The sequence below is a fragment of the Mesoplodon densirostris genome, chromosome 9 (genome assembly GCF_025265405.1).
Source record: "Mesoplodon densirostris isolate mMesDen1 chromosome 9, mMesDen1 primary haplotype, whole genome shotgun sequence".
NCBI lineage: Eukaryota > Metazoa > Chordata > Mammalia > Artiodactyla > Ziphiidae > Mesoplodon > Mesoplodon densirostris.
Window position 1 is genome coordinate 52315105 of NC_082669.1, and position 12542 is coordinate 52327646.

General features: G+C 40.2%; 1 protein-coding gene across 1 annotated transcript in view; it reads right to left on the bottom strand.

Annotated features, from left to right (window-relative positions):
- Nucleotides 1–12332, bottom strand: part of C1GALT1 (core 1 synthase, glycoprotein-N-acetylgalactosamine 3-beta-galactosyltransferase 1) — a 42258-nt gene extending 29926 nt beyond the window's left edge. Inside the window, exon 1 of the mRNA XM_060108603.1 lies at nucleotides 12130–12332. Coding sequence (XP_059964586.1) covers nucleotides 12130–12136 — 7 coding nt within the window. The 5' untranslated portion in view covers nucleotides 12137–12332. The remainder of the gene's footprint in view (nucleotides 1–12129) is intronic.
- Nucleotides 12333–12542: the final 210 nt, after the last annotated feature.

Genomic DNA, 12542 nt, shown 5'->3' on the forward strand with positions numbered 1-12542 from the left:
GGGCTCTAGAGAGAAGGCTCAGTAGTTGTGGCACACGGGCTTAGTTGCTCCACAGCATGTGGGATCTTCCCGGACCAGGGCTCAAACCCGTGTCCCCTGCATTGGCAGGCAGATTCTTAACCACTGCGCCACCAGGGAAGCCCCAAGAGTAATGTTTAAAGCAGGGAAGAGAGCCTTGTCTTTAGTTCAATGCTCTTCCCATTGGGTTTAGATTCAGTTCTCTTTGAGTTACTGCTAGGTATATGTAGGCTTGGAAATCCCAACCTGAGTGTTAGCCACTAGGTAGAGCACATGTGAAAGGAAATCTGTATGGCACTCTTTTCCATTCTCCCTTTCTTCATTTTGATATAAAGCATTATAACACAGCACTAACTTTGGGTATTATAGAAATCACCGAGGATGCAAAAAATATTTGTGAAACTCACAGAACAGTAAAAGGCATTCTCACTTTTTGATCTTCCGAACCTGGAATTGGTGGGAATATTAAAAAAAAAAAAAAAAACAGAATTACAGTTTGAGATTTACGAAACTTAATTTTAACTTGACTGTGAGGTTTTACGAAATCTTTGGAAGGTGATACTGATTGAGCACCTTTCAATGTGTCAAATACTGTCCTAGAAACTAAGGATATGGTCATTGGTATATTTTCTCCTGTTTACAGAATATAAACTCCCAGAAGACAAAAAACAGTTTCCTACCTCTCAGAGTTGTTGGCCATGATGCTTTTCACAAGACATTGGTACAGTAAGTATCAGCTGGCTTGAAATAAGAGGGCAAAGCATCTCCTTATTCATGCCCCAAGTCCCCAAACCTGATTATATTTCCACATCTATTTTACACTCTGTAAACACTTTTCTCCATTCCTTGATCATTCTCCCTTGGGCTCAACTCTCTTACCTCTGTTTCCCAACTTAATAAAGGCTTCACATAGCAGTCTTGTTTAAAGGAAATACTTTCCAATGCCACAGGATCAAGTCCATACTGCTTACTTGGTAAACAAGATCTAGCTCTAGTTTACCTTCCTGCACTCTTGATACTCCCTATCCATAAAGCTTATACTGAGCCATTCTCCAAATCTGCCATGGCCCTTCATATGGATGACTTTGGCCATTCTATTCTTTCTGCTTGGAGTGCCCTCCTCAGTTATGTCTACTGGATAATTGCATTATTATCTTTCATGGTTACCTTAGTTTCAGTACTTTTCATAATCAGTCTTCCCCATCACCCATGATCAAATTAACTGCTTTCCCATCAAATATTTTCTTGTTCCTTCATTCACATCTCCTACTATGTACTTATCACACTTCATCATAGTAGGTATGTGCATATCTATTTCCCCCTAGACTATAAGTTCCTCAAGAACAACAGCTATAACTCTTTTATCTCTAGCTCTCCAGCAACTAACACATTGCCTGGCTTATAAAATGCATTCAAATGTTTTGTTTGTTTTAAGTGTGTATATGTGGGGGGCACAGATGAAATTATTTTTTCCAAATAGGTATCTTTATCTATACGGCCTAATTTACTGAATAAAAAATCATATGGTCCCATCATTTGACACATTTACACACTTATATAACCCAAAGTCATAAACTAGATATATAACATGAACTATATGTACTATTTCCTTTGATGTGTATTAAACTCATACAAATTATAACAGAAGTACATATTAATTCAGAAAAAGAAAGACTAAAAATATTTTCTATTTGTAATTTATTAAAACTACAGAAATAGAAAATATTAACACACAGCCTTCACCTAATGACCCTGAAGTATTTTACGAGCATTACAGTTACACAACCTCAGTACTAGAAAGGACCTTGGAATTTTATGAATCCTGAAAAAGTATGTAAGGATTAGAAACAAATAAACCTTCCAAAAATTATGTAACACCTCAAAAGCAAGTTGTATTAAGTCTCAGACTATAACTCTATTTTTAAAACTATTCCCACAATTTCAGATTCAGAAGATCAAAAGTGAGAATACCTTTTTGTTACTTTTCAATGAGACATTAATATGTCTTGCATCCTCAGTAGAAATTAGAGAAGACACAAACAGAATGACATCCCATGTTCATGGACTGGAAGATTTAATATTGTTAAGATGTCAATACTACTTAAAGTGATCTACGAATTCAATACAATTTGTATCAAAATCCAATGACTTTTTTTTAATAGAAATATCCATCATAAAATTCAAATGGGATTTCAAGTTACCTCAAGGAGCCAAAACAATTTTAGAAAAGAAGAGTAAAACTGGAGGACTCACACTTCCCAATTTCAAAACTTACTATAAAAGCTACAGTGATCAAAACAGGGTGACACTGGCACAAAGGCTGACATATAGCCCAATGGAATAGAACAGAGTGCCCAGAAATAAACCCTCCCATGCGTGGTCAAAAGATTTTTAACAAGGTGGCCAAGCCCATTCAATGGACAAAGGACAGTCTTTTTAACAAGAGGTAATGAGAAAACCGGATATCCACATGCTGAAGAGTGAAGCTGGACCTTACCTAACACCATATACAAAAATTAACTCAAAATGGATCAAAGACCTAAGTTAAAACCTAAACGTATAAAACTCTTAGAAGTAAACATAAAACAAAAGCTTCCCAACATGGAGTTGGCAATGATTTCTTGGATATGACACCAAAAGCACATGCAACAAAAGAAAAGACAGTCAAACTTGGCTTTATAAAACTTTAAAAACCTGTACATTAAAAGACATTATCAACAGAGTAAAAAGGCAACCCACAGAATGGGAGAACATATTTGCAAACCATGCATCTAGTAGGGGATTAATATCCAGAATATATACAGAACTCCTAAAACTTAACAATAACAACACAAACCCAACCCAAAAATGGGCAAAGGACTTGAATAGACACTTCTCCAAAGAGGATATACACATGGTCAATAGGCATGAACATGTTGAGTATGAAAAAAATGCTCAACATCACTTAGCATTAGGAAAATGCTAACCAAAACCACAATGAGATACCACCTCACATCCATTAAGGATAGCTACTATCAAAAAACCCCAGAAAACAAGTGTTGGTGAGGATGTGGAGAAATGGAAACACTTGTGCACTTCTAGTGGGAATGTAAAATAGTACAGCAATGGTGGAAAACAGCATGGCAGTTCCACAAAAAAATTAAAAATAGAATTACCACATGATCCAGCAATTCCACTTCTGGGTAGATGCCCAAAAGAATTGAAAGCAGGGTCTCAAAGAGATATCTGTACACTGATTTGTATAGGAGCATTGTTCACAACAGCTAAAATGTGGAAGCAAGCCAAGTATTCATCAATGATTGATGAATATGCAAAATGTGTTATATACAAGATGGAATATTATTCAGCCTTTAAAAGTAAGGAAAACTTAACATATGCGACAACATGGAGGAACCTTGAGCACATTATGCTAAGTGAAATAAGCCAGTCACATAAACACAAATACTATATACAGTAAGTCCCCTACATATGAACGAGTTCCATTCCGAGAGCTCGTTCATAAGTCCAATTTGTTTGTAAGTTCAACAAAGTTAGCCTAGGTACCCAACTAACACAATTGGTTATATAGTACTGTACTGTAATAGGTTTATAATACTTTTCACACAAATAATACATACAAAACAAATACACACACAAAATAAACATTTTTAATCTTATAGTATAGTACCTTGAAAAGTACAGTAGTACAGTACAACAGCTGGCATACAGGGGCTGGCATTGAGTGAACAGGCAAGAAGAGTTACTGACTGGAGGAGAGAGAGGAGGTGGGAGATAGTAGAGCTGAAGGATCGTCAGCAATAGGAGATGGAGGGCAAGCTGCAATTTCACTCACGCCTGACGCTGATGGCCCGGGTTCTGGCTCCTTGCTGGATTCAATTCTGTCTACCCTCTTGAAAAAACGATCCAGTGATGTCTGGGTAGTGGTTTTTTTCTTGTCATATATGACACAGTAGCACTGGATTGCATTCTGAACAGCTGCTGCAACCTTCATGTACCGTTCTACGTTCGGGTCCTGTGCCTCAAAAACTAACAGTGCCTCCTCAAATAAAGAAAATCCCTTGCCATTTCCTGCATCGTGAATCCCTTCGGTTCTTCAGTCACTTCTTCTTCCCCTTGTCTCTCTTCATCCTTTCTCTGGGCCTCCAATTCCATCAGGTCTTCATTAGTAAGCTACTTGTGTTGCACAGCAAGTTCCATCATTATTGCTTGGTGAGTCTTAGCAGTACCAGCTACATCACCACTGCTTTTACTCTTGCTTCCGGACATCCTGGGCTTGAAATAAAGATACTGTACTATTGTACTCTATACAGTACTGTGAAGTACACAAAAGTACAACCACTTGTAGAGGATGCATGCACGTAACAATGTACGCCAGACACGTGAACATACATTATGTGATTGGACGTGCAAACACGTTTGCATCTTTGAAAGTTCGAAACTTGATGATGGTTCGTATGTAGGGGACTTACTGTAATTTCACTTATATGAGATACTTAGCTAAAATCATAAAGACATAAAGTAGAACGGTGATTTCCTGGGGCTGGGGGAGAGGGGAATGGGGAGTTACTATTTAATGGGTGTAGTTTCAGTTTTACAAGATGAGAATAATTCGGGAGGAAGATGGTGCTCATGACTGCACAATATAAACGTACTTAATACCACTGAACTGTACACTTAAAAATCGTTAAGATGGTATATTTTGTGTATTTTACAATATAAAAATTGGAAAAAAAACAATGATAAAGATGTAGATTTGCTCCAAATTAATCTATATCTATCTATGTATCTATATAAAATGTCATCCCAACTAAAATATAAGATACTTAAAAGTTAAGTAACTTGGTAAAATGTAATTGAAAAGTTTGAAAAAATAAACATGAGAGTATACCTGGGAAATTCCTGAAAGGGGTGTAGGGGTGGACTAAGCCTAGGCAGACCTACAAGATATACGATTTTTAAAAATTAAATAATGTGGTAAAAATTATTGTAAATGTTGTTTGGAAAAATAAACCTGTGAGTAAAACAGGTATAGTGGTATAGTAATTAAAACAATTTGATATTCAGGCTGAACAGGCATATCAGTGTACCTGTGAATCGGAAAAAAATTTTTTAAACTTTTATTAATTCATACTAAAGATATATTGCTGAGAAACTTTTTTTTTCTCTACAACCAGACTGTTAGAATTATTTGAAAGTGTATCAGTGAGATTGGAACACCCCACTCTGACATGTATGATGAATCGCTAATCAGAAACAGCTTCAATTTCCAACCCAGAGCTTCAGATAAGTGTTTCCCAGACACAACATTCCACATTTATCTTAACTTTGTAGTCTTCAAGGAAACAGGACTCTTAAGTCTACTTCTCAGCCCAGGCCTGATGTTAATTAACCCGATTCACAGTCTTGCTGTACTTTTAAAACTATCAAATATTGTTTCATTTAAATTCTGTCTAAACTCCACCCTTCTCCAGAATCCTATAATAACCCTATCCCCTCTGGCAGTTCCTCTGGTGTGTGATCTCCCTCACAGCAGCAAGTTAATTAACTTAACTTTGTTAGCCTAAAGATGTATATCCCTGGTGGTCTTCATCAGATTGAAATAGTCTGTTAAAAAAAAAAAGTACATATGGAAATTTAATACATAATACACATAGCATTTCAAATCAAGAAAAAGATGGCTTATTCAAGAAATGATATTGAAATAATCTTCTGGGAAAAAGATAAAAAGCAACCATCTGGATCCCTACCTTTCTCTTTCAAATTCCAAATGTTTCTAAGATTTCAATATTTTTTAAAAATGAAATAAAAAAAAACTAGAAGAAAACATCTTTTTACATCTTTACATCATGAACTGAGATCTTTTCAAAACTCAAAAGGTGTAACTACAGTAAAACTGTATAAGATTATGCGTTGAATAAATTTCTGGCAGCATAATTGCTGGTTCAAAGGTATGTTTCTGTATAAAATGTTAAAAAAAATCTGTACAGCAAAAAATACCAAAAAGTATCATAAAGAAAAAGAGAAAAGGCCAACCTAATATAAAAACAGTTAAAGAAAATAAAGGATTTGAAGGAAAAGAAAAAAAAAAGGTCAAGAATGTTCACATTTCACTCATATTACAGAAATGTAAACCTCAAATGCAGAGATACCATTATTTATTTATTTATTTATTTATTTATTATTATTATTTTTTGTGGTACGCGGGCCTCTCACTGATGTGGCCTCTCCCGTTGTGGAGCACAGGCTCCGGACACACAGGCTCAGCGGCCATGGCTCACGGGCCCAGCCGCCCCGCGGCATGTGGGATCTTCCCGGACTGGGGCACGGACCTGTGTCCCCTGCATCGGCAGGCGGACTCTCAACCACTGCACCACCAGGGAAGCCCTAATTTTATTTTTAATTATTATTATTATTTTTATTTTTGGCTGCGTTGGGTCTTCGTTGCTGTGTGCGGACTTTCTCTGGTTGCGGCGAGTGGGGGCTACTCTTCCTTGCGGTGCGCAGGCTTCGCATTGCAGTGGCTTCTGTTGTGGATCACGGGCTCTAGGTGCGTGGGCTTCAGTAGTTGTGGCACGTGGGCTCACTAGTTGTGGCTCGCGGGCTCCAGAGCGCAGGCTCAGTAGTTGTGGCTCGCGTGCTCCAGAGCGCAGGCTCAGCAGCTGTGGCACACGGGCTTAGCTGCTCTGCGGCATGTGGGATCCTCCCAGACCCGGGCTCAAACCCTTGTCCTCTGCATTGGCAGGCAGATTCTTAACCACTGCGCCACCAGGGAAGCCCAGAGATACCATTTTTAATCTAACACAGTGGCAAAAAATATTAAGTTCAGTAACAGCCAGTATTGACTTAGATATGAGAGAAAACTGGCGCTCATCCGTTGTTTCTCAGAATATACATATTTACTGTCTTTTGGAAGGGCAGTTTGGCAACATCTTTAAAATTTTTCAAGTATGCCTTGACCCATCATTTCATGATCAGAAATTTCTCTTATGGACATAAACACAGAACTGTGCAAAGATGTTCATGGCAGCCATTGCCACAGATGTTTGTTAATGAGGAACAAGTTAAAAAAAATATATGGTACATCCATACCATAGATATGCTATAGATGTTAAAAACAATGATCTATATGAATAAGGAAAATCTTTGCACGTTTGGCAGGTTATGACTTTTTAATAAGGTGTAGTGGCTACTTTTTAAATGAGAAATGTAAGGAAAAAACAAACCCTAACTGAAACCGTAGATTAAATATGTATACATACACATACACACACACACACACACACACACACACACACACACAAAGAGTATGTTTTCATGCCCATCTCTACCCCAGGTTCTCACCAAAGGTAACTACAGTTGACCCTTGAACAACATGGGTTTGAACTGCCCAGGTTCACTTACATGCAGATATTTTTCAATAAATATACTGGAAAACTTTTTTGAGATTTGTGACAATTTGAAAAAAACTCACAGATGAACCATGTAGGTTAGAAATATTGAAAAAATTAATAAAAAGGTATGTCATGAATATATAAAATACATATGATACTAGCCTATCCTTACATAGGCATAAGGTGAGTGATATTTAACATAGAATTGATAATGTGTTAGTTTTCCTGTTTTATAACTTTGTTTTCAAAGGATTACATTACCTTACAGGTACAGTATGCTCCCGCTCTGTCTATCCCTCCCTTATAATTTATGCTTCAGCAATTCTGAACTATTTACAGTTCAAAAATTTCTCAGTGCAGTGGGTTCCTCTACTCTTACTGTCTTTTCTGTCTATACAACATCCCCTTCCCTCCACCGTCCATACCCCAACCTCTGTAAATCCCATTAAGCCAGTGTTTCTTAACCATGGCATAACTGACATCACGAGCTGGATAATTCTCTGTTTGGAGGCTGTCCTGTTCACTGTGAGATGTTTAGCAGCATCCCTGGCCTCTACTCACTAGGTGCCAGTAGCACTCCCCCTAGCTGTGACCCAAAATGTCTTCAGACACTGCCAAATGAATGCATAAAATATACGTAGATTATATACTAGTGTATCCTTACATTCGCAACTGGGTGACTGAAGTAACTAGAGAAGGAAGAAAAAAGCTTACTTTTCACTACAATCCTGTGTGTTTTAAATTTCGTACCTCTTCTAACCTTTCCACTGCTACCACCCTAATCCAAGCCACCTTTCCCCCTTCCTCTTACTCTCCCACTTTTTCTCTCCCAACTACTGCAACAGCCTCCTAATCAACTTTTCCCTTTCTTCATCCTTGGCTTCTTCAATCCATTTTTACCAGCCTTTTTAAAAGTTAAATCAGATCATGTCACTCATTTGCTCAAAACCCTCCAGTGTCTTCCCAATGTCACTCAGAGACAAAACCAAAACCTTAAGATGAACTTCACACAGTATGCAATCCTACCCTCCACACTCCTCTCTTGCTGATCTCTCCTTCTAGTATTTGGTTTTTGTAGGTCAAAAAGGAACAAATAGCAATTTCAAAAACTGAACCTATTACTATCTGTTCCCTTGCTGTGTTCTAACTTTGGACTCCTTGCTGTTCTTCAAACACATGAGGGTCCTTACACTTGCTGTTCTCTGTTGGGAACACAACTCACCCAGATACTCACATGGCTCACTCCCCAACTCCTTCAGGTCTTAACTTCTCAGGGGGTCTTCCCTGGCCACCCTATTCCTACTCACAGCACCTATTAACATCTAATATATTACATATTTTACTTACTAATCTTGTCTATTGTCTCTTTTCTCCATCTTGATCAGTGGTTCTCAAACCTGAGTCTACATCAGAATCACCTGAAAGGCTTGTTAAAAGAGTTTCCGAATCAAGAAGTCTGGGGAATAGAGCCTGAAAATTTGCATTCCTGACAAGTTCCCAGATGATGCTGAGGTTCCAGGGACCACATTTTGAGAACCAATGTTTTAGAATGTAAGCTCCATGAAAACAGAGATTTTTGTTCACCTCTTCACTGCTTTACCTCTATGACCTGGCACATGGTAGGCAGTGAGATAGGTAAATGAATTTACTCTGTTCCCAAGGCACCCTCTGATTTGGTCTGCTATATGGTGCTAAAATTTTACTGAATACTATAAAAGATAAATTACATGACTGTAATGAGTTAAACTGTGTCCCCCCAAAAGATTGGTGTTGAAGTCCTAATCCCAGGAGCTATGGTTGTGATCGTATTTGGAAATAAGGCCTTTGGAGAGGTAATCAAATTAAGATTAGGTCAGCAGGGTGGCCCCTAATTCAATATGACTGAAGTGCTTACAAAAAGGGGAGAACACCATACTAAGACAGAGACAGGGAGAATGCCATGTGACAACAGAGGCAGAGACTGGTGTGATGTAACTTCAAGCCAAGGAACGCCAGTGACACATGAAGCTAAGAGGCATGGAACAGATTCTTCCCTAGAAGGTAGAGCATGGCCCTGTCAACATCTTGATTTCAGACTTCCAACCTCCAAAACTGTGAAATGATAAATTTCCGTTGTTTTAAATCACTCAGTTTGCTGTACTTTGTTATAGCAGCCCTAGGAAACTAACACAATGACCAAAAATGCAAATGACTACACCAAGCTGTATAATTTCAAGTCTCCCTATTATCCAACTTGCACCAATGTTTTAATATATAGCTTTCATTGTGAACTAATCAGACTTCCTGTTTCAGAATCTCCCCAATTTAATACCGCCTCTCTCTGCCCTCCATGTGTCCCTTCAATGTGCAAGGCAGCTCACACTACAGGTTCTAGATAATGTACTCAGATTTTCTTTTTGGTTTCTCCTACCTTCCTATGGGCTACCCTATTTCACATACAACAGCTTCTTTATATTTTTTTCTTCAAGGGACACTTCTTATTTTCACACATTATAGATTTTGGCATGTATCTTCCCATAGGACATCTGAATTAGTTATAAACTGAAAATTTAAATACACATTCGATACACATTTAGAGTTCAAGATAAAATGCTAACTTCTCTTTTATGGAACAATTCTCCATTTTCTCCCCCTTATTCTAAAAGAATGACCTTAATCCCACTTAGGTTTGGGTAAAAGAATTTTTCCATATTCTTTCCACCTTGCTGTGGTTTGTACACTAGCCTCTTTACTCAAATCTCAACAAATCTTCTAAAAGTAACATGGTTGTACTGGGAAGCTTAAAATTTTAAGTGAATCTGAATGAAATTTCAGCATCAAGTTGTCCATTTTCCGTTTACTGTTTGTTTACAGGTGCACTGTCACAAGAATTCCAATCAATGATTTCTTCACACAGAAAATCTACTTTAAATTACCATGGTTTATAAAGTAAGCTGTAAAATGCAATTTTTATCTTAGTGAGCACAAGTCAATATACAAATAGTATATAGCATATACCTAAATGACACACTTTTCTATTTCTATGACTAGGTGATCATTAATTGATATGTACTCCTAAATGACTGTGATAAAATTCTAATAATTTCTGGATACTGAATTTACTCAGAAATACAGACTAGTATAATCTATACCCCCAAAAAACCATATTTAAGAAAAATACCTATCTTTAAATGGGTAGTAACCACAAAATATTTTTAAAATGCTGAATCCTAACTAAAAAGATCAGAAAAACAGAAACTCCAAGCAAATTTAAGAGAGACATCTAATTGTTCTCCACTAGTACTAAAATACCACACTCTTTTCCTGTGAAGAATTTTAAGTGAGTCATACTTTCCTTACTAAATCACTGTTTTACTTAACATATGGTAAAAAGAGTTAACTGTTTGGTAACTTGAAACTTTACACTCAATTAAACTGTACATTAGTATACACTACGGCTGGCAGAAAATAAAATAAGTATGATTACTAAACACAATACTTAGAACACACAGCATCAAGTGACATTTATCTGACAAAAGTGTGGAAAGTTGCAAAAAGTTAGTTTTACCTCCTAAAACCTCCGATTCCCACCGTCTAAACTAACACCAGAATTAAACAACTTGAAATTATGCACGACACCTTTTCCTGGCACCCAGGCAGAGCTATCACTGCCCAGTTTTTGGTAAATGAACATATTTCTGTTCGTTACACATTGGCCTAATTACTTACTCTATTGCATTCAAGTCCTAACTTTATAATTAACTTTTAAAATCATAAGGAAACCAATTCATGGTTAGGATAATAGTTTTCAACCTGAAACGCTTTAAAAGGATATACCACAATAACTATAAGGAATTGAGAGAACTAGATTATAAATCTAGTCAACTTTTCCAAAGCTTGTGATGTTTTGTCATTTGACAATAATAATAAAGGGAGAAGGTAAGAGCTGGGCAAGAATAAATCCCCACCCCTAAATTTCGTTCATTCTTTTGCGTATACAATACATCCAAATTCAGAGCTGTAAAGCCAATTTGTCAGCACCTACGAATCCCATCACACTTGGTGGGGGAGGGAGGAGGGAAGGAAAAAACTCCTTTTCTCGTCCTCCACGCAGCTAGTGCCCAAACACACCTGCCTCACTAGAGGCTGGGAAATTTAAAAGAACAAATCGGCCACAGACAAACCTGCTGGTCCAAGAGAGCCCTGAGGAAGTCCCCCGGCACTTGCGGAAGGCGCCCGCTCGCTGGGCGCTGGGGCGGCGCGGCAGCCCGGCTGCTCTCCTGGAAGATGTCCACACCTGAGCGCCCGCAGGTCCGCAGGGAGAGGGCCCAGCGGGGCAGGACCGCTAAGTGCTCAAGCCGCGGGGTCCGGAGCGCAGCCCGTGTCTCACCGTCGCCACCCGACGGCAGGCGGCGCGCGAGGAGGCGAGGGTCACGAGAGGGTAAAAGGGAAGGACCCACGACCCAGAGAAGGGTACATGTCAACAAAATAGCGGCCCGGTGGGCAGGCGGCCCCAATGGCAGTTCGCAGAGACGCCGGGAGCAGGAAGTGCCCCGCGCCTCCCTCAGGAACCCGCAAGTCCCCAGCCCCGGCGACGGCTCCGAGACACCTGTTTGGCGGCGCCGGGGGAGGGGTTCCACCCTCCACGCTCCCCCACTCACACACTCACGCTCTGAGAGGGGGAGGGCGAGGGGAACCGAGACATTGGACCCACAGTCTGAGGGCGCCTCCGCCGGCGTACCTGACATCAGCCTCAGCTCCCTCTCGCCCCTCCGCGGGGGCAGAGAGGGGGACGACACGAGACCGGCGACCCTCGTTCTTCTCGGCAGCCGCAGAAGTGGCTCGTGGCTGCTAGCCGGGGCCGCCCGCTGCCGCCCAGATTATTCCCCGGCAGCGGTGGCGGCTGCAGCGGCGGCAGCAGCCGAGGCGGGCCCAGCGCGCGCTCCCGCCCGTTCGCTCCGCCCCTCCCCGCAGCGCGTCCAGGCCGCGGCCCGCGGACAGCGCAGCCGCCACCCAGGGCTCTCCTAGCGCTGACGTCGCCGCCGCCGCACCAGCCCCAGGGAAGGGAGGAGCGAGAGGGGGCAGGGTGGGGCGGGGCTACGATGACGTGAGGGCGCGGGGATTGGCAGCCGAGCGCACGCCCCGCCCTTGTGC